Below are 21,637 nucleotides of genomic sequence, written 5' to 3'. Positions count from 1 at the left end.
CTTGAAGAAAATGTGAACCCTTCCTTTAAACTTGAACCGCCTCTGTCCACTGGGGGCGCTGTGGTGCAGCTGCGACGTGAGCAGCAGAATTCAACTGTCGGCGCTGTCTGTGATGTGAACAGTCAAATCGTAATGGCGACTGCTGGGACAGCAGACTCGGGATCAACAGCCCCGACAGGTAGCTAGCTGCTAAATATTATTCCTTTGTTGTCTTTAAACGAACACACAAATGGATCTGTGTGATATTTTTGTAGAGATGAGAGTGTTTAAATGCGGTGACTGTGGCTTTATCGTGTCCCGGTTAGCCAGTTAGCTAACTAAGCTAGCAACGAGGCTTTCAGCCTAACAAATGAACCAAGCAGCGGCTAGCTTGTTTAGTTAGCTACCTAGTTACTAAACCTTTATTAGTGCCATTGTTAACCTCACGAAGCGTTAAGCAAGCCAAAACCAGTTATATCGACCTATTTGTTGAGGTTAATAACGTAAAGAAATAACTTAATTACCCCAAACCACGTTGGCTCAAGTGTTGTGTTTTGTTATCAAGCCGGTCATTTCGTTAACTCGCTGTTTGTGTGTTATTGAAGGGTAGCGTTGAGTTAGCTGGACGCAGGAGGTCAAAGGGTGAGGTTTACAGATAAATATCGTTTTATTTATTAGTAAATAAAGGGGAAATTAACGGTAGCTACTCTGTTATCATCTCGCCTTCCTCGCCTGTTCACCCCCTCCTCTTCCCCCGTCTGTCTGACCAGGTTTGTGGTCAAGATAGCAATAAAAAATAATTTTCTATCAAGTAGGCTACCTTCAACACTATCCCCCCATCAGCTACTTTTCAAAGATTCACAGTTTAGGTGGGGTGTTATCAAAATAAATATAGATCTTAATGATTTCCTACATGTTATGCTTATCTAATTAATGAGCTTCTGTTCACCTGATGAAAGGCTGCTTCTCCAGGATCTTTTTAAGTTTTTATAGTTTTTTTTTTGGTTTTTATTCAGTTTTCAGTAATTTCATGTAATCATTGTACTTTTTTAATATGGTATTTATGAGATGTATGATGAGAAGTAATATTGAATTATTTGGTAGTGTACAGCATTGTGAGTCCAAAGCAAATTTCCCTCTGGGCCAATTAAGTCTTTTCTTAATATCAGACCGAAGTATGGTGACTTGATGATGAACTGGTCTCTCACTTGTTTTCAGTGGCAACATATATACTGATGAAATGCTTTCAGGAGTTTCTTATTTTCTGAATACAGGACAGATGAGGGGGACGTTGCATCTTGTTAATCCATTTAGTTGTGCGGCACTTCTTAGCTTTCCTGTGTACAGAGGAGTTGCTCTTCTCTGTGTAGCCGCCCAGTCTGAATCAGTGAATAAAAATAGTGGCTTCGACCGCACTCTTGTGGCTCCCACATGGCTGAGAGCCCGAGACTGTACAAATACAAGATACAGCTTTCTGTCAAACACACACACACACACTCACATACACTTGAGTGACAGTAACATAATGTGGTTTCCGTACTAGTCCTTATTAGCCTTGTTTCCTAATCGGGCTAAGAACCAGTATATTTATGGAGTCTTCATAGACAGAAAATGATGTTGAGAGACTGTTCATGTCCCATATTCTTGCCTTGTGCAGGCTGCAGGCTACATGTGAACAAGGCTGGCAGGGACTTGTTTAGTATACAGAGAGGAACAGATGGTTTGCCTATTGTCTTAATTCCAGCCACTGACAAGCTAAAGTCATTGTTAAGTAATTGGGTTAGTCTAATTTCTACCCTAAATCTGCTGCACAGCATGTGTTATTATCTAGTAATATGCTGACACTGAAAATTGCAATGTTTTGAAAAGAACTGCCGCTTATGATCATTTTCATAACTGGTTAATCTGCCGATAATATTCTTTATCAATTGATTCATCTTCTTGGTCAGTAAAACATCAGAAAACTGAGAAAAATGCCCATCACAGTTCCCTAAAGGTGATGTCATCAAATGTCCAGGTTTGTCCGACCAACAGTCCGAAACTTAAAGATATTCAATTTACTGTTATGTAAAGACAAGTAAAAGCAGCATATTTTTCACATTTGAGAAGTTAAAACTATTAAGGCTGTTACTTAAAAGATGAAATAAACAGTTAATCAAAACATGTCGTATTGAACAAGTCATTTTGTGTATATAGATATATATATATGTAATAATATAATTAAAGTCTAGAATAATTTTGTTAATCGAGTAATTGACTAATCTTTGCATCTCTGTTTATGAAGCATATGTTCTCATACTTAAATACACTCATGCATTAAGTTGGCGTAGTGTTGCTCATTTACTAGGTTAAGCCATTTAGGCTGACCATATCCTGCTCCACAGATATTAGGACTCAGTTCTGGAGGCGAGCATTTCAGCGAGGTACTCGCATGGGTGTGTGTTTCTCTGTGTGTGTATGTGTGAGCAGAAACTGCATGAGTAGTGACGATATAGTGTGTTGTTTTACATAATAAGAGGGAATGTGGGCAGAATGATGCTCATTGTCTCCCCGGTGGATTGCAGTGTGTCCCTGCTAACTGAAAAGAGATGCATGGCATTCAGTGATGCTGCCATATCATTAACACAGATGAGTTTTCACACACAGGATTGTTACTACAGGTGTATAAACTCCCCAGCATCCTTTTTGTATATATTGACCCGTAGCACTGCAGCATTGAAGCAGCTGTTGCCATTGGTTACAGGCTAGAGGTGCTCACAGAGTGGGTGAGAAAGTAGGTTTAAACAGCAAGTTTATGTAAGGACACAGGAATTCATGTTGACTTTTTCTTTCATTTCAGTTGTGTGCTTTTCTTTCAAAACTACTGTGTGCTGTTTTTGTCATCATGCGTACACAGGAAGTTAAACCCATTTAACTTTTTTATCTGTGGTTTTCCAGAGGTGTTTGCTTGTTGACGGTACAAACTTTCAAGGAGACTACTGCTACCTATGCTGATCAGTTGAGCTTGCTGAATGGCTTAATTTAACAAGCATTAGGTAGTCATAGTGTTAGCATATTGGACTTAATCAAAATATTAATCACAAAGTTACCGTGAGATACAAAGTAGGCTGTTGCAGAAAGAGCTAGAAGTGGTACTGTTTTTCAAAGGGAGGTGGTGAATGTAGATATTCATCATCAGGGGCCAGATGAATCTGGAGCAGCCAGCTCAGGGGAGAAGTAGTTCCAGTTCACATAAAGCTGGTGGTATCAAGAGCAACAGTGAGTAACTGTGGCTACATTTAGGTCTGGGCTCATCATTGGCGTTATACTCATCAGCCAGTGCTGGAAATAGCCCTGCTAATTAACCAGCAAAGGGATTCTTAAACCTCCATTAACAAATTCTTCCATGTTAAAAGCTGCCAACTCAAACTTCAAAAGTTTACTCTGACTGCATGGGTTGACATTTACAGGTTTCATGAAGTTGAGTCAACAACAAAGAAACTAGTGGTTCCTTAAGTCTTCAGAGTTTTTCCTTTTAGATTCCCAAGAGTCATTGTCTTTCTCTAACTTTTGTTTTTCTCTCTTTAGGGACCAGCGGCATCATAAAAGTGGCCCCTCCAGAGGTGAATACATCAACAATTGCCTCACTGAATTGACAAAACACGACTGCATTACAGCCCCAAGTAAAGTAAATGTTGTTCCAGTCAACTCTGAGGAGGGAAGGAGAACAAGTTTAGAGAGTTCAAGCCTACATTCATGCAGTCATCAGCTTGAGACATCCATCACCGAAAGCTCATTGCGTTTTGATGGAAGTAAGGGACTGGCCTGTGTTGTACAGGTGAAATCAGGTTAATAAATGCCTGAGGAACATGAGGACAACAGTGTCTTGTACTTTAGGAGAGTATGCAGTGTTATAGTATCATAGAAAATCTAAAGAATAACAATAAAAATATGAGGATATTTGTTGTAGGGATGGAAATTTTGGCAAAAAGAGAGAGGCAGGCGGAAAGGACAAACTAATGTAGGTTTATTTGGTACATCTCTGTTACAGTCAGGGCCAGTGTCCACCGGATTTGGCTGTGTCGCATTCTGGCTCCATCGCATCTGTTGGAGACGCTCTGCTGTCATTCTAGCCTGTGTGGTAGTGTCCACCGGCCAGAGCGTCCAACCCACTGCTCTTTTCCTCCAGTCCCACTATCCGAACACGCTGGGTCTATTTATGCCAGAGCAGGAATGCGACACATCCAGATCCTGCGTTATTTACTAAAGCAGAAAACACATACTCAGTGGACATTAAGGTATTGGTCACAGCAGACCAACTGACATTATTTTCATTCCCTTCATCCGCCACACAAGTTGACCTTAGCTCAGAGTTCAGCAACTTTTCAGCTGAGATGATGGCTGTGCGAACACAGGATAAGGTCGTCACGTGAAGATGTTTACCCAATATGGCCTAAAGCTTGCGTACATCTAGCTCTTTGCCTTCTATGTTCACAAACACACATCAGGCTGTATTTTATTGTATTTGAATGTTTTCCTCTCTGTCCCTCTTCTCAGATGCCTGGCTCTTCAGGCACAACTCAGAGCATGAAGAAGACTATTGGACACCGGGGTGTTGAGACCACCACGGGAGAGACCACCTATAAAAAGGTTAGAACAGGGCAGGGGTCAGTGACATCAGATTGTTGACACCCACAACACTGAGCAGCAGAGTTGAAAAGTGAAGAAGGATCAGTGTGTACGCCTACGTGTTTTGTGTTTATATTCTAAAAATAGTTTGGAAATTCCTTTGACTAGACACCCAAGAATAGTGAGTGAAACTATAGAAGTCAGAGGCGTAAAATATTGTTTGTTCCAGTGCTTATTATTTTTTTCCTCTCTTACCCCTGCAGACTACATCATCTGCCCTAAAAGGTGCCATCCAACTGGGCATCACTCACACAGTTGGCAGCTTGAGCCAAAAAGCAGAACGAGATGTTCTCATGCAGGACTTTGTGGTGGTTGAAAGCATCTTCTTCCCCAGGTTGGTTACAGAAGTCGTAACTGAGTGAATGTATTGAATTTGTGGTTTTATTTTTGGGGTTCATGTAGATTCTTATTGTCTCTCTGTCTCTTGCTCTCTCTCGTGTGTTTCAGTGAAGGCAGTAACTTGACTCCTGCTCATCACTACAGTGACTTTCGTTTTAAGACCTACGCTCCCATTGCCTTCCGTTACTTCAGAGAACTGTTTGGTATTCGGCCAGATGACTACCTGGTCAGTACTTAGACCGCACTCACACTGCCAACACTTCTTGTTTTGATTTAAGACACTTTACACAGATTTATTTTGTGGAATTATTTAGATCAGCCTTTTAGCGAGTGTGATCACCTTTTGAGACTGAAAATGTTTTGCACATGGTAAGAAAGTCTCACCTAATATTCTGTGGTGTTTCTCTGCAGCGATTCAGCGTTACAGTCTTGTGATTCAGTCATCCATCTTAATGTGCATCTGATGTAAAAGATACACTAATATTTTAATCAATACAGCCGTCTACACGGGCAGCATGTCAGCTTGTATCTGCCATACCCATGTAACAGCAACCCAAAGCTTATTTTTATGCTTTTCTTCTGTTTTACATGTGTAACTATAGTAATTGTATATTGGGCTCTGAGTGCTGCCAAAACGCAGGTGACCTACACTCAATACTGCACCTGAACACATCCTGTGTAGACACAGATAGAAGACTGAAGTTACTGCTGCTGCTCTTCTTACACTAGACCTCCTGTGTAGGTAGACTTGGACATAGGCTACTCCCAGCACTTTTTGTCATATTTAATAACAGTGTTTTCTCCAGCGTTTTCTTTCTCTGCTGACAGTTTCTTCGTGTCAGCATTTTGAGATTTTGTGCTCCCGTTTAGAAATTGTTCCATGTCTTTCTGTGACTCCTCTGCAACATCCTAGCGACCTCCCGGGGGTACCCAACCCCCAGGTTAAGAACCACTTGTTTCATTTAATTAGAGCTCTGGTTATGCCAACATGTGTGCTCTGTTTTGACTGGATACTAATGCACTCTTCTTTCTCTTGAAGTATTCTCTGTGTAACGAGCCACTGATCGAGCTGTCCAACCCTGGTGCCAGCGGATCCCTCTTCTACGTCTCTAGTGATGATGAGTTCATCATCAAGACTGTTCAACACAAAGAGGCAGAGTTTCTCCAGAAACTCCTTCCTGGATACTTCATGGTGAGAAGTGGGAGTGTGTTCAGTATGAGTGATGATAATTTCAATAACCATAATTATCTGGAGAGTAGGTTCCTTGAATGAGTGGGAACTCATGTTTTTCCAATTTCTTTTTTCCTCCTCTTTTCTAGAATATAAACCAAAACAAGCGCACTCTGTTACCCAAGTTCTACGGACTCTACTGTGTTCAGGCAGGAGGCAAGAATATCCGTATTGTAGTGATGAACAATCTTTTGCCTCGGATCATCCCCATGCACCTCAAATATGACCTGAAGGGCTCCACCTATAAGAGACGAGCATCACCTAAAGAAAGAGAAAAGGCTGTTCCCACATACAAAGACCTAGACTTTATCCAGGACTTGCCTGACGGCCTGCTGCTGGAAGCGGACAACTACAATGCCCTGTGCAAGACTATACAGAGGGACTGCTTGGTGAGTCAGAGAGACACTTGTTTTTCATTGACTGATTTTTATTCAAGTAGCATGCACTCAAGCCTCTCAGCCCACATGGAATTACTGGTAACATTTATATGCACTGTTGAATATGCAAGTATATTAAAATTCCTAAACAAGTTCAGATAGTACACCAGCAGAATACATTATCATTGTGCCATCACATAACTACCAAATAAATATATCGAATCAAACTTTCTGACCAACAAATCTTAATAATGGCAGTGCTCAAACAAATTTGCAGAAATACCAAAGATATTTTAGAGACAGTCACTTTATAACTCAGGTTTTTCCAGGTCGTCTTTTAAAAGGGCCAACCTAATGCCAGCAAAAATTAAAATTTAATTTTTCCAATGACATAGTGGATAGATTTTGTTCTGTAGGGTACCAATAAATATTATAAAAAATTGTGTTCTGCACACAAATGGACAGACAAAGCAACAGTCACGATAACCACCTTGGAAGAGGTAATACTTAAGGGAAGTGAAATTAGTTATTTTCTCTTAAACTTATAATTTTCTGTTTCTTTTAAGGCAATTCTCAAGGTTGTTTGTTGCTTAGTATGGAACTCCAGCACTGCTGGCAGTCGAAGGATCATCAACAGGAGTCTAGTGTTTAAGAGATGACTCAAGCTTTCATGACACTGCAAACTAATACTCTGTTTACTTTGAGGGATGATACCTTTTCAAATGATGGAAGTGGCTGGCGGCATTTATCATTGATGTTAACACAGGATATCTTTATGTTCTATATAATTTAGTTGATCAGTCTTGGGAAAGTCAAATAATACACACGGCAGAGCCTTTAGAGGCTAATCCTTCTTTGTGTTTGCTGAGTCACTGTTACTTTACTTCTACAGTCCATACATTTACATTCCTCTGGTCTAAATCCACTTATCAACACTTTTGAGTGATCTTCTCTGTTAACCCAACCAGCACGACCACACTGTCAATGTGTGGTTGTGACTGGTTGTGTACTATTGTAAAAGCGAACTGTCGCTGTCTGATCGGGTATTGGTGTTGCTCATCTGTATCTCACCCTAATTTTATTGTACAAGTATTATGGAGGTATACAAGTATTGTATGGAAGTCAATGACAAAATGACCCTACTTCTCACTTGATGTATTAACTCAGTAAACACTTTCTAAATGAGTTTATGGTTTCAGTTGCTAGTATCAAGTCTTCAATACAGCATGATGTTCATTTTGTAAATTATGGTCCCATTTAATTTAAATTTGATGATAAAGCAGGGTGCCTTAGTGCGTGGCTACATTGTGATTGACAAGTTGCTACCACGGCAACATAAACAGGCGTTTCACAGAGTGAAGGTGTAGCCATAGTCGTCGTTATTTCAGTGTTTTTTCTGTGAATGAAAGTTAATTGTAACATTTTTGTCACCTAAAAAAGTCTTGTTCAGCGTTTGATTGTACTACCACTTTGATTTTCAGGTGTTCAGTTTTCCGATAAGAACATTTTGTTTTAATGGTTTTAAGCCTGTTTTTCACTGGCAAAAAATAGCATTAGCATTATCACAGTTAACCATAGACAGTAAATGCACTGTGTTAACCAAGCTACCAGCTAGCGTTAGGCTCAGCTCCACCCTCCTGTCCAAATATGGTCACTTCTCGTCACTTCTGGCCCTAAAATCCAAGATGGTGACGGTCAAAATGCCAAAAACCAGTGAGTGACAGTGCCTATGTCCATCATTTTTACAGTCTATAGGTCATATCAGCCTATCCTTTTTATCCTATTTAGATGGCATTGGCATTGCTAAAAAGAATTTTTAACCTTTATCCCAGTCAACATTTTAGAATAAGGTAAATGCACCTCTTTTAGGGTCAACCACTCAAACATTTTTAAGTAACAAAAAAGTACCACAACACAAACAATGCTCATGATTGAAGCAGCATCCAGTTTTAGGAAGTATTATATCATTCAAAATGTTGTGAATATTTTGTCTGTAAAAGTTTGCTAGTGTTTCCTTCTATAGTACTATCGTACCCCTCTACTCAATCTTCTCTGTCAGTGCACTTCAAACCATTAAACTAATCAAAATACAAAAGAAAGCTCACCAAAACACTGCTGTCATCAAACTGTGTGTGTAAATTTCATGTCATGAGGGGTTGCTCCGATTGCTGATCATGTCAACTCAATCATTGTTTTTGTATGTATTATGTAGCTCTTACAGAGTTTCAAGATCATGGATTACAGTCTGTTGATGGGCATCCACAACATGGAGCAGGCCTGTCGAGAGCGGGACCGTGCTGGGGGCAATTCAGGGGACAGTGGGGGATCGGAGGGAGCAGTGACCCCAGATCAGCGCCGGCCGCAAGCCCAGAAAAGTCTGTACTGTACAGCCATGGAGTCCATCCAGGGGGAAGCTCGTGGAAAGGGAGCTTTGGATTCAGAAGATCAGTGAGTCTTATTGTTTAACCAACCACCAGAAGAGCTGCGTTTGAACTGCAGTGTTTGCTTTGTAGTGTAATCTGTGACTGGGAAATGACAATTCAGTGATCTGTTGTTTTTGCTCTGGCCTTGTCCTTCCAGCATGGGGGGTATCCCAGCTCGTAATAATAGAGGAGACAGGTTACTGATCTACATCGGCATCATTGACATTCTGCAGTCCTACAGGTTGGTGTCTCATAGCATCGAAATCAGTTCCTCTTTCTTTTTTAATTAATAAGCGAGCTTCCTACCTACATTACCCGTTATTTAATTTGCAGTATATCATTTAATTATGTCCTACTCTTTAGATTTATTAAGAAGTTGGAGCACTCCTGGAAGGCCTTGGTCCATGACGGGGTAAGAGCCAACACACTAATTAAAGAGTCTTTAAGTGCAGAGGCTCAGAGAGAGATTTATGGCTATAAATTGTGTTAATATGAAACCCATATCTTGTAGTAGTAAGTTTTGGTTGCATCTAGACTTGAGTACATAATATCAGACTCTAATAGCTCTGTTACTGTTTTAATTGTAGGACACAGTCTCAGTTCACAGGCCTGGTTTCTATGCAGATCGTTTCCAGCAATTCATGTGCAACACAGTGTTCAGGAAAATTCCACGTAAGTATGTGTGTGTGTGTTTATTTTTAAATCCCCTGAATGGAAGTTAATATCCTGAGGACCTGACAGCGTAGAAAACACAAGAGTGAAAAAGTCTTGAATTGATCATTTCTCCCTTTATGGCCTTTGTCATCTTCAGTAAAACCATCACCATCTAAGAAGAGCCGTGGTGGAGGTCAGGGGGGGCTCAGGAGGGCCCCCACCCTGGGAGGTCCGACCCCACTCTCCCAACTAACAGGACAGTCATCTGTTGACTCCAGACTAGTCTACCACAGCCACTATAAAAGCACAGACTCAGAGGCTGACAGCGGTAAGAACTGAGGCATCACAAGCAAAGTGATCAGAACATGAAGTAGATTTGCGGTTTATTGTATCCACAACCGCAACTTTTCTCATAGCTGTACTCAGATTGGAGGTACTGGTGTCGAAATGTGCAATAATCCGGTTTCCTGTTGATGATTTGCTGTCAGGCGTGCAGTTGGGCAGACCAGATCTTGTTCCGAGGACCCCTCCGCTGGTAGAAAACTCTGCTGACTGTGAGGCCAACCTGTCCACCTCATCACTAGGAAGCACAGGAGTTCCCTCCACCTCTCCCCCTCTACGGTAAAACATCACCAAGATAATAATACATGACTTTTATTCTTCCATTTCGCTTTCACACTGTTTTTATATCATCTGCTCTGACTTTTCTCTGTAGGTCTGTAGGGGTGGAAGTGCACAAAGCGGCTAACACAGATCACGACCAGGGTGCTTCCCACAGGTACTGCTGGTTCCCAGACAGCAATTATTGGTCATAAACATAAACAACCTCATCAAGTTGTTTGTCTCACTTGTCTTAGTCATCTTGTCTCATTAATTGCATTTGCTCTGTTCCAGTTTGGGGGCAGAAGAGACTGTAGATAATTCAGGCAACCTGTCCGGAAACGAAGATGTAGTTTCACTATCTGACATCATCCCCGAGACCAACATCTGTTTTGTAAGTCTCAAAAATCGTGCACGTATACACATATCACTACTAAAACCATGACATTATGAATTAGTAAATGGTTATTAGTTGTAAATTTCTTATTCAGCTTCATAATCTTGGTATTGGTTTGATCTTCACAGTAAAAACGGACACAGTGCCATCTAAAGATGAGAAGTTTCTGGAAGAGGTGAGGTGGGCGGAAGTAAGGATAAAGAGAGTGAAAGTCACCCGCATCCACTGTGGACCCTCCGTTGCACCTCTGTTGTTTTCTCAGCCCTACAAGTATATACAGAGGATGCTGGATGAAGCAGCCAGGTGGAGTGGAGGTTGTGACGAAGCAGAAAGCAATGGTGGGATCGGTGGCAGTGGTGCGTGCACACATTTGTCCACCCAAAGCTCTGTTGTCTTTTTCTTTAAACACCTGGAAAAAAAAGGCTCATGACCCTGAATTGGCAGCTCTTTAGTAGCTCCGGCAGCATTACATTAATTAAACAAAGCTTTTTTTTTCCCCCCATATTCACAACATGTATGTCTGCTGCCATGACATAATCCCAACTAAATGATTAGTCATATGTTGTAAAAAGCTCATGCCCCAGTCACCAGCGGATGACGAAGAGTCAGTCATCCCACCCACTTTTTCACAGCATGAAGGGCATGCGAGTGGGCACAGACAGCAGTTCAGCAGAAACACACACAACACTTAAAAGCACATGAAGGGCATAGCCTGCATTTGTCGAGTGACTTTTTTTTTTTTTTTGGCGCTGTGTCTAAGTGGGTTCACATTTCCATGACTCACACTCTAATGTTCCTGTTACCACACATCCATTTCCCCTCAGCACTCCTCATGAGCAGGCGCACTCTGAGCTAACAGTGGTTCTCTCGTTCGTCATCGATAGAAATCATTCAAATCAACACTTGCTGCTGTCCACTCTACAATCATGTATGCATTTCATTTCACTGATTGTGGATGTGCAGTATTTGTTTGAAAGCAGATTTTGAATCAGACCTATTATGATCATTTAGTCTTTATAAATTATTCTGCTGGAAGCCATGGTGGTGCTGCAAAGGTCCGGCTAGATCTTACCACTGCTGAATGTACATTACTATGTTTTTTCTTATAGAATGTGTCTTATTAACATGGCAGACCACATTGTGCAGCCCTGAAAATCTCCCCCTCTGATGTGACCATATGTGCTAAAATATAAATTCATACAGAGAGAAGAGCTGTTGACAGCATTGCTGGCCAGTAGATGCTGTTAAGTTAAGTCACGCTATTAAGTTAATAGAAGAATAATAATTTCCAGCTACTGTCACATGTCTGTCATGTCTGTGCCTTTACATGTTTTGTCCCTCCACTAACACGGGATGTATAGCTGACTTTTTTTTTTTTTACAGGTTAGTGCTCTAGTAGCAGATACAAACCTGCCTTATCACTATAGCTGAAGTCATCAAACTGCCATTTGTATGTCTGGATCAACCAAACAATTGTCAGGGTTTAAAAGAATTTCAGAGATTTTAACGCAAACACTATTACAATCCCTTTTGGTTATCTTCTCCCGACATCAGACAGTTAGGATGTCTGTCTCTTTATTGATCATTTCTGCTGGTTACAGAAATGACCACTGCCCACATCCACTCTTGGACCAACATTATTAACCATGTGTATAACCAATTTTTGTATTTTTTTTGTATGTAGTAGTACTCAGCTTTTACTTGGCTATTCATAAAAAACTGCTTTTGTGTTTTCATGAAATGTTTTATGTTTATCTTATTGTTTAGAGCACTAAACAAGCTATTGAGGTGGCTGGCAGAAAGCTGTTTACCCCAGTGATTTCCGTTACAGACATTTTTTTAATCACTACCGAGTGACTGTAGCAAACCTGAAGATCTTAGACGTCATCTCATCGAATGAACTGCTGTTCGTGTTTGTTAGGCACATGTGGTCTATGCAGCAGAGAGGGAGAAAGGGGGGTGGGTGGGTGGGGGGTCGTGAGTTGTGGATACAGAAAGAAGGAAAACTCATTGTTCATCAATGCACATTTGAGGATTTAGGACTGAGCCTTTTGTATTATGAGCCAGTCGTGGCACCAAAGAGAAAAGCAGAGGAGACGGGTGAGACGTTCAGGATCCAGTACAGTCATGAAAATGAAATTAGACACTCCTGGACACCTGCATGGACTGATATGTTGTATATGGTAATAACACTGGGTTGACCTGTGTTTTTAAAGGATCTATTATTAAACTGGATGTTTTTTTTTTTTGGTTTTCTTTGCTAAATAGTTTCATGTCTGATAAGCTGTATCTGACACAAACCCCAGTCCCTGTAAAGAATTTTTTTTGTTTGTTTTTTTTTTTTTTTCTGAAGAATTGGTTTACCACGTGGCCGGAGACATTTCAAGATTCACCACCACATTCCTGTGAAATTCATGTTTAATTTACTACATGTGTTGTAGCTAGTAGAACCCCTCTTTTACAATCTGTTGTCTAGTTGAGATGATGTATTTGAAAATACTTATTTCTGGTATTATGCGAAAACTTAAAATATCGATTTCAAGCAGATCAGTTTAAAGTCATTTTCTGTTGGTTTAGGGAGAAAAAGCCACCAAAGAAAAACACTCCAATGCTCCAATACTTTAAGATTAGACAAATCCAGATACTATTTGTGACAGCTGTATTATGTTACAACTCTTGCAGACCTTTTTTTTTTTGTTTTGTTTTTGTTTTTTGGGTCGGTGGTACTGTGTAATTGCTGGATACAGAGGAGTTTCTGTTACAGTTGTTATGTACTACACCATGGCACAAGAAAAACGTAATCCTTCGGTGCTTAAATGTCGGTGCACTAAGTGTAGACACTACAATATATTTGAAGTAATGCAATATAAACCACAATATGCCACCTTTCAGTTCAAAGAAGTATATTTATTAATATGATTGATTGCTGTTGGCTGAAATGATAAAGTTGTATTATGTATCTTAGATGATTGTACGTATACTGTATACTGACAGAAGGATGTCTGAAACTTTATAGCGTGTGTTGCCTATGAAGGGGGACTATTTGACAATTTCACTTTTTATATTTCATGTTTAGATTGTGATATGATAGATATATTCTCTCCATAATGATTCTGGGTTGTTAATCTCCCATGCTTTTCTACATGAATGTTTCACACGGCCCACGAGCCAATGTTGCTGGTTGTCCTATATGCTTCAATTACTATATTTTTACTGTGTATAAAATGTGTATATGTACATAGGAGTCACTGAAATGCCTTCTCATGCAATATGTGCTGCCTGTCCCTCCTGCCATGTTTCAGTTATGTGGTGGTGATGTTTTCATGTCTGATTTTAAAGGATTAAACATATTTTCTAAATCTTGGTTTTGGGTCTCTTTGTTAGTGGATATTATCTAATTTCCTGTCATATGGTGGTTGTGAATATGTCTTTGTGTCTTATTTTTGTTTTGTTTTTTTAAAGTCCCCTTCTCATAAAGGTGTTTTGTTTCTTGTTCACGTGATTCTTTGTTCTCCCAAATCTGAGTCTTAAAGTGTGTATCTATGAGCATGATTTGTGACATCACAGTTTGGAGGCAATCATGGTCCAGTATACAGCTTAGACAAGTGTAATGTGGAAGCTTGAAGCCTCCAGTGCAGATAAACTGAGAACGGACTTTACAGTGAAGCAAGAGACATAAACTTTTGAAATGAAAAGTATTTTTATAGATTCTGGATTCTTCATGTGGGAGCAGGAGCAAATGTAATTTTAAGGATTTTAGCAAGATAATTGAACTTTTTTTGTGGAAATACATATCAGACACATTATTTAAAGCAGAGTATTTATTTTCTATATACATGTCTGAAGGGGATCTTTAAACACAGCCAACACAAAAAAACATTTACACTGAAGCAGTACCATCTTTTATGGGTTCTGAAGAGGTTTTATTCATGTCTACAGGCTATCATGTTAAAAAGATCATTTAATTACCATTTTGCAACATATTCAGGGTCTTCATCCACCAAAACCATCCCTAATATCTCATATTCCAGGGCTCTCCAGTTGAACACATTCCCTGTGGTGAAGTTGTCACCATTCATATAGCCTTGGACCACTGAGCCAACCCATTGTCAGAGCTCCAGGTGGCACACAAGGAATGCCAGGTGTTTGGAGGAAATGACAGTGACAGAAAGTTTGTGTAACTGCCCTGAGCATACACACTGACACACGCTGAACTTGCCTTAAACAGAACAAAGGCATCGCGGTACAAGAGACTAGACAAAGAGAAGAGCCCGTACTCCCTGGTGAGATCTGTGAGGAATCTAAACAGGTGGACCAGCTGTGAGAGACTGAGAAGAAGCATTGTTTTAAACATAAAAATGAACAAAAAAGCTGTCTGATTCCCTCAGTTACCTGAGACAGACAGTCGCAGAGCTGAGCGTGGTTTTATCTGTCAGTAGTTTGACATAATCTTTGTTTCTCTCCCTAGGAAAGACAAACGGGAAAAGCAAATGAACAAACTCTTTAACTGTCATCAGAGGAGAGAGCATGACTATTGTCAAGACCTTAAACATTATATGATTGAAACAAAGTACGCTAGCTTCATTCAATTATATTGAAATGTCATTATTCGTCCTCCGTACACACAGTTTTTATTCTTGAAGTCTTTTTGACTGAATAAAGGTTGACATAGGCCTACCTTGGGGTGTTGCATAACATGATGCAAACATCACTGTAAGAAGCAAGAGTTTCTCCATCTGAGATTTCAAAAAGTCAATATTTTAGTCTCAATGCAGTTAAGTAATTCATTTCTAAAATACGCTCAGCTCAATAATGCATTCATTCATCACTGTCAGGCAACATCTGCAGGTTTACCCAGATTAAAAAAACATTTTTACAAAAAAGGAAGTAGCCTACATATCAGCCAATGATTAAAATGACACTAAATAAAAATGGTTACTTGCCTTTGGGGGTTATAAAAATCAATATAAATGATTTAGTTTGAAACTGGATGTGTGGTCTTTTACGTTGTAGTCTGGCTGTGTCAGCTTCGTTTGGATGACCTGGATAGTTTCGGGTTGTTGGACCTGTTTTATTTGTGAGGTGAAAATTGTTGTTTGATCTGCTTTCATCACGGAGGACTGTGAACTCTTTCCCAACAAAAGGCTAACACAAACATCAAGGGTGGAGGTGGTCACAGTGGCATTACTTTTTCCATAATGGTACACTTACATTCTTTGTTTTTAGCATTAATAGGGTTTGTTTTTCTACCACACCTGTTCATTATGTGTAGGTTTAATAGCAGACATTTATTGTGATGCATGGTGTGCAAACATCCTCGTTAACTTCACCCCTGTGCTCTTGTGCACATCACTGGTTAAAAGCACATCTGATAGCCCACAGAGCAAGAAAAATAGAAGACATGTTTAGACGTATATAAAATACTCTACTTTAATAATTTATGTCTAATATGGTTTTTCCACAAAAATCCTTGAAATTACATCTACTCCTCCCTAAATTAAAAATATATTTCATCTCACAAATTTAACTGCTGGACACAAGATGTCTCCTACTTCACTGTAAAGTTAATTATCAGTGTTTGTGCACTGGAGGCTTCAGGTTTCCACATCACACTTGTATAAGTTGAATACTAGACCATCACTGGCTTCCAAACTATCTGGGATGTTGTGAATCATGCTCGTAGGCCTGCCCCTTCTAACTGGATTTTCAGTGGGTACAGAGTAACTTTCCACTTTCAGAAGATGAATGTGAAAACAGCCTTCTAGTGTCACACTCTGCACTGAGATCATTCTGTACATACAGTGAAACTCAAACATTCAACTGTAGGAACAGGAAGAAAAACATATTTTTGAGTGGAGGGGAACTTTAGTATTATTATAGTCATATATTTAAGCATACATCCAACAACCGTTTTTGAGCTATCTGTATCCCACAATGTTTCATTTGCTATTAACTCATGGATGTATCATAAGAATTAAAGTATTTCAGAAGTATTAACCCCCTTCATAACAATCTGTACAGTTTTTTTTTTTTAAAGAAAACACCATTACCCATAATCCATCACGATGACGTAGAACGCGACAGACATCAAGATGGTGCTTGAAAGTACTATGGTCTGGTAAGGAAATGAAAATATGTTTAAAATGAACACTTTAAATGCCAGTTTTGTACTAAAACAATCTAATGCATGATGAATTGATATACGCGTTTTGAGGTCGTTTGTTTGAAACATGAGTGCAGGTTTAAGCTACTTGTTTTTTTTTGTATTAAAGATGAGCTATTCCCTGAGTCACTCTACAGCCAAACGTTAGCTAGCAGCAGCTCCCAGCATTAGCTTAGCTGGCTAAAAGGTTTTAGTTAGGTTATGGTCTCTAAGCACTTTATATTCCCAATAACGATAATCAACGTAGTGTTGCTAAACGAGGTTTAAGGACTGAGCTTCTAAGTCCTGAGTTATGCCTCACGCCGAATAAAACTGGAGCAAGCATTCATTTGGATATATTGTTGCTAACATGTTACTTAAAGATCACGATATTGCATGTATACAGAGAGACGTGTGTTGTTTCTGACACAATCTGATCAAAACTAATAAACATGAACGTTGTCTCAAGTGTAGTATGTATCGGTACCGCAGACCTATTGCATTGGTTTGTGTTACTGTAACAGTTACGTTACGTTTCTATTACAAACCAACAGATTATGGTGTCCATCAGGGTTACGATTCAAGATTTTCATTATCGATCAATATATAGATTATTCTATTAATTATTTTGTCTGTTTAATGTTAGAAAACAGCCATCACATATTCCCAATATGACTTCTGTAAATCGCTTTTTTTTGTCTGACCAACAGTCCAAAACCACAAAATGTTATAATGAACTCAGAGAAAGGTAGAAAATCCTCACATTTGATTGAGTGGTTTCACAAATTGTTTCTGCTTGATAAATTACTTAAAACATGAATCACTTATAAAAAAAAATTGTCAGTTATTAATTTTCTGTCAATCAACAAATCAATTAAATGACTAATTGTTTCATCAATAGGGTAATCTCCCTGTACATGTTATCATCAGAGATACACCGATGTATCAATGTATTAAAATACACAATTTGACAAAATATCGATTGCTGGTAGGCCGATACCAATATTTTGTCAAATTGTGTATTTTACATTTTTTTTCCAGCACTAGCAGTTGTTAACAGTCCTGTTGTTTTTTCTTAGTGTGGACAACAGTGAGTACATGCGCAATGGAGACTTTCTGCCCACCAGGCTGCAGGCTCAGCAGGACGCAGTTAATATTGTTTGCCACTCCAAGACTCGCAGCAACCCAGAAAACAATGTGGGCCTCATCACCATGGCAAAGTAAGAGACAGTGCATTTGAATTAGTGTACTGACATTTAAAATATGTTAAGATAATAACACAGATGTTATGTCCCCGTGAAGCAACTGCGAGGTGCTGACGACACTGACTCCAGACACGGGGAGGATACTGTCCAAGCTGCATGCTGTGCAGCCTCGTGGAAACATCAGCTTCTGCACCGGCATCAGGGTGGCACATGTGAGTTTGTGACTTTGATAACATAGTGTTCTCCTCCTCATCCTGTAGGACACCAATAACTTTTGGTCTGTGAAGTGAATTTTATAAACATTAGAACACATTGAGAGGTCAGTTAAAGTTATTTCTGTAAGTTTAAATAAGTCTTTATCTATAACCTAAACAACTTTAGGTTGAACCCAGCTGTGACTGCTTCTCCTCTCCCACGGTACAGTACAAAAACAGGGCAGGCAGTCTGAGATTTGAAAAGAAGGATTCACAATTAATAGGAGCTGTAAGCCTTTTTCACAGAAGACATTTTGACTTTTTTGCAGGAAAAAGCACAAGTGTAACTAATAACAGTGTCTCAGTCCCAGTAAGTCATTCCAGTGAACCAACATGTACAACTGGAACAAGCTCACCTAAATGTAATGCAGCCATCATTAATGTTATTTGTAACACCTGTGCTTTTCTGGCTATGACATGTCAAAATGTCATGTCAGTTCATATGTTTCTTTTGCTCATGTGTTATGTCTCTCTCCTCTGTAGTTGGCTCTGAAGCACAGACAGGGCAAAAACCACAAGATGCGCATAATTGCATTTGTTGGCAGCCCAGTGGAGGACAACGAAAAAGAGGTGAGCTAAGTTCAGACATTAATCAATGTGTTTTGTGTGTCATGATTTGTGACTTATATTTTGATAACCTGAAGGATAAAATCCTCAGACTTTAAATATTTTGTTTAGATGGATTGGTAGATATCTTATCAGAAAGTATTCTGCTCACCACACCCTGAACTGTAATTATGGTGAACAGTTAGATCACAGTGCGTAATGTAAATAATTGACTGAATGGTAAACTGACACAGTTCTTCTCGCTGGGTTATTGAGAGAATTGACAAACTCAACTTTAACAGTCAATATCTGTTAAAGTCATAATGTTAAACACAACATTATCAGTGGAAATATGCAGACAGCAGGGGTCTGTCTGACAAAAGTATTTGGGTAAGATTGCTGAGTAAAACTTCAAATTTCAAATTGGGAACATAGACTGATGTAAACAAAGTAGGGATGCACTGATCTAACTTTTTCTTGGCCAATACTGATTCTGATTTAAAATCTAAAATCTAAAAATGTTTAGTAGTGTGAGTTTGTGGCCGGCTCTGACTGACTGAATGCAACTGATAGTGGAGCCACTGTTGACAAAGTAACATTATTTAGTTTAGATTGGTCACGTCATGGTTGATACCTGATACAATTAATAAGTTCAGTTTGGGTGCCAATACTGATCTGGTGTATCTGATTGGTGCATTCCAAAAAAATGCTGGTCCAGGTTTACTCAGTGTTGTTATCCAGCTTACTTATTAATACTTCTTCATGAATCAGATCCCTGTTCATCTGTGGGGAAAAATTAAATTGGCTCATAGCAGCAGTTGACCCATATATCTGTCAGGCCCCTAATAAAACATGGAATGTTTGTGTTTGTCTTCTCTTGTAGCTTGTCAAAATGGCAAAGCGTCTGAAGAAAGAAAAAGTCAATGTGGATGTCATTAACTTTGGAGAGGAGGTATTTTACCCACAATGCTCCACACACACACACACACACACACACACACACACACACACACTCAACCATTATATATAATATCTAATTTGCTATTGTTGACGGTTTTACCTCTCTGTGTTGTCCGCTTCATGTGCTCACCCTTGTTTTTTTCTCACAGGAGATGAACACAGAGAAGCTGACAGCCTTCATCACCACACTGAATGGCAAAGAGGGAGTAGGCTCCCATCTGGTCACAGTGCCTCCAGGCCCCAGTCTGGCCGATGCCCTTCTGTCCTCACCCATCCTGGCCGGAGAGGGAGGTGCAGTGCTAGGCCTGGGTGCCAGTGACTTTGAGTTTGGAGTGGATCCCAGCGCAGACCCAGAGCTGGCCTTGGTAAGAGAGCAGGAGAAAAGGGCCTTTATAGTTCTTTTTAGACTTAACTTTTCTCATCTTTTGCCTCTAAAATTCTCATAATTATTCATCTCAGTGCTGCTGTTCTCTTCAAACGTACCTTCTATGCTACATTTTATCTTTTTCATTCTTTCTTCTTAGTATATTTCTATGGTGTTATGCTACTTGTCAGTATTTCAAGTAATGCAGCCGTGTCGCTTTTTTTTGTTTCCAGCCATTTTGCTACACAAATGAAATGAGTTAAAATGTTTAAGGATAACATGGAAAGAGCCCACACTTTTTTATTTTATTTTATTTATGCCTTGTTTGTTTTCTTCCTCTCCTCACCTCTCTCTAGGCTCTACGAGTGTCTATGGAGGAGCAGAGGCAACGACAGGAGGATGAAGCTCGCAGAGCTGCTGTTGCGTCAGCTGCAGAAGCTGGCATTTCCTCCCCCGCTGCAGATGGTGAGAAAAATGCCCGCTAACTTGATTTTGCTAACTTGCTAAAAACTTCTTATTTTCTGTCAGTGTGGGAGTTTACACTGCTCAAAGAGTGTTTCCACATGGCATATGTTTCTGTCTTTCTGTTGTAGAGTCCGAGGATGCCCTCTTGAAGATGTCTGTCCCCAACACAGACTCAGCCACACCTGCTTTACCAGACTTTAGCCGCATGACAGAGGATGAACAGATCGCCTATGCTCTGCAGATGTCCATGCAGGGATCAGGAGCAGGTTAAACATGGACACCTATTTTGAATTTTCTGAATTTCTCTTCCCAGAGAATTTATAGTCTTTAAGACAAAGGGAGACTCAGTATACATCACATCAACATTATAAAACACAGACATCATTTAGTCCTTTACAGCAAGATCTCGCTTATCTGCTGCATTCAAGTCATGTCGGATCAGATATTTGATGTTGTTGAAATGATGTGTTTTAATGTGGATCTGACTGTTAATGTGTGTATATGCACAGCAGCACTCCATCCAGGAATATAGAGCTCAGGTTAAAAATGGCTACAATTATCTGTCAGCCCCATTTTTCCTTCTCAAACAACATTTCTGTTCCATTTTTCCTGTAGAGTTTGGCGCTGAGGACATGGACACTGGAGCTGACATGGACTCCAGTGAAGCTAAGGTAAGCACAAGCCTTTATTAGATCTATTTTTTCATCAGATTTAAAAATGCTTGGTGAAGATTAGTAGCAACATTTCATTATCTGTGTCCAGGATGAAGAGGACTACGATGTTATGCAGGATCAAGAATTCCTTCAGAGCGTTCTGGAAAACCTTCCTGGAGTCGACCCCAACAACGAGGCCATCCGTAACGCCATGGGCTCTCTGGCTTCCCAGACAGGCTCTAAACCTGACGCCAAGAAGGATGAGGAGAAAAAGAAATGAAAATCCAAAGAGAGGAACTTGATATATGTTAAATAAAAACTCCTGAGAATCGCACTGCATGTGTTATTCACAGTAACATTACTACTCTCCTCAATGCAGG

General features: G+C 39.8%; 2 protein-coding genes across 2 annotated transcripts; both read left to right on the top strand.

Moving 5' to 3' along the window:
• The first annotated feature begins 107 nt into the window (after positions 1-107).
• LOC121906213 (phosphatidylinositol 4-phosphate 5-kinase type-1 alpha-like) lies at positions 108-14,032 on the top strand. Its single transcript, XM_042424936.1, has 16 exons — positions 108-178; positions 3,547-3,581; positions 4,516-4,608; positions 4,851-4,981; positions 5,095-5,212; positions 6,026-6,178; positions 6,307-6,606; positions 8,807-9,042; positions 9,175-9,258; positions 9,381-9,429; positions 9,605-9,689; positions 9,829-9,999; positions 10,160-10,292; positions 10,387-10,449; positions 10,566-10,665; positions 10,797-14,032. Exons 1-16 carry the CDS (start codon positions 133-135, stop codon positions 10,797-10,799), a joined length of 1,800 nt encoding a protein of 599 aa, XP_042280870.1. The 5' UTR covers positions 108-132; the 3' UTR covers positions 10,800-14,032.
• A 2,651-nt stretch (positions 14,033-16,683) lies between these two features.
• Positions 16,684-21,591, top strand: LOC121905483 (26S proteasome non-ATPase regulatory subunit 4-like). The gene is made up of 10 exons (XM_042423723.1): positions 16,684-16,786; positions 17,890-18,030; positions 18,113-18,227; positions 18,753-18,839; positions 19,699-19,767; positions 19,925-20,140; positions 20,496-20,604; positions 20,733-20,870; positions 21,220-21,275; positions 21,367-21,591. The coding sequence occupies exons 1-10, from the start codon at positions 16,761-16,763 to the stop codon at positions 21,535-21,537; spliced, it is 1,128 nt and encodes a 375-aa protein (XP_042279657.1). The 5' UTR covers positions 16,684-16,760; the 3' UTR covers positions 21,538-21,591.
• Positions 21,592-21,637: the final 46 nt, after the last annotated feature.

This window comes from Thunnus maccoyii, chromosome 10, assembly GCF_910596095.1.
Source record: "Thunnus maccoyii chromosome 10, fThuMac1.1, whole genome shotgun sequence".
Lineage (NCBI taxonomy): Eukaryota > Metazoa > Chordata > Actinopteri > Scombriformes > Scombridae > Thunnus > Thunnus maccoyii.
The sequence above is the reverse complement of the archived record's forward strand: the minus strand, read 5'-3'. Positions and strand labels throughout refer to the sequence as shown.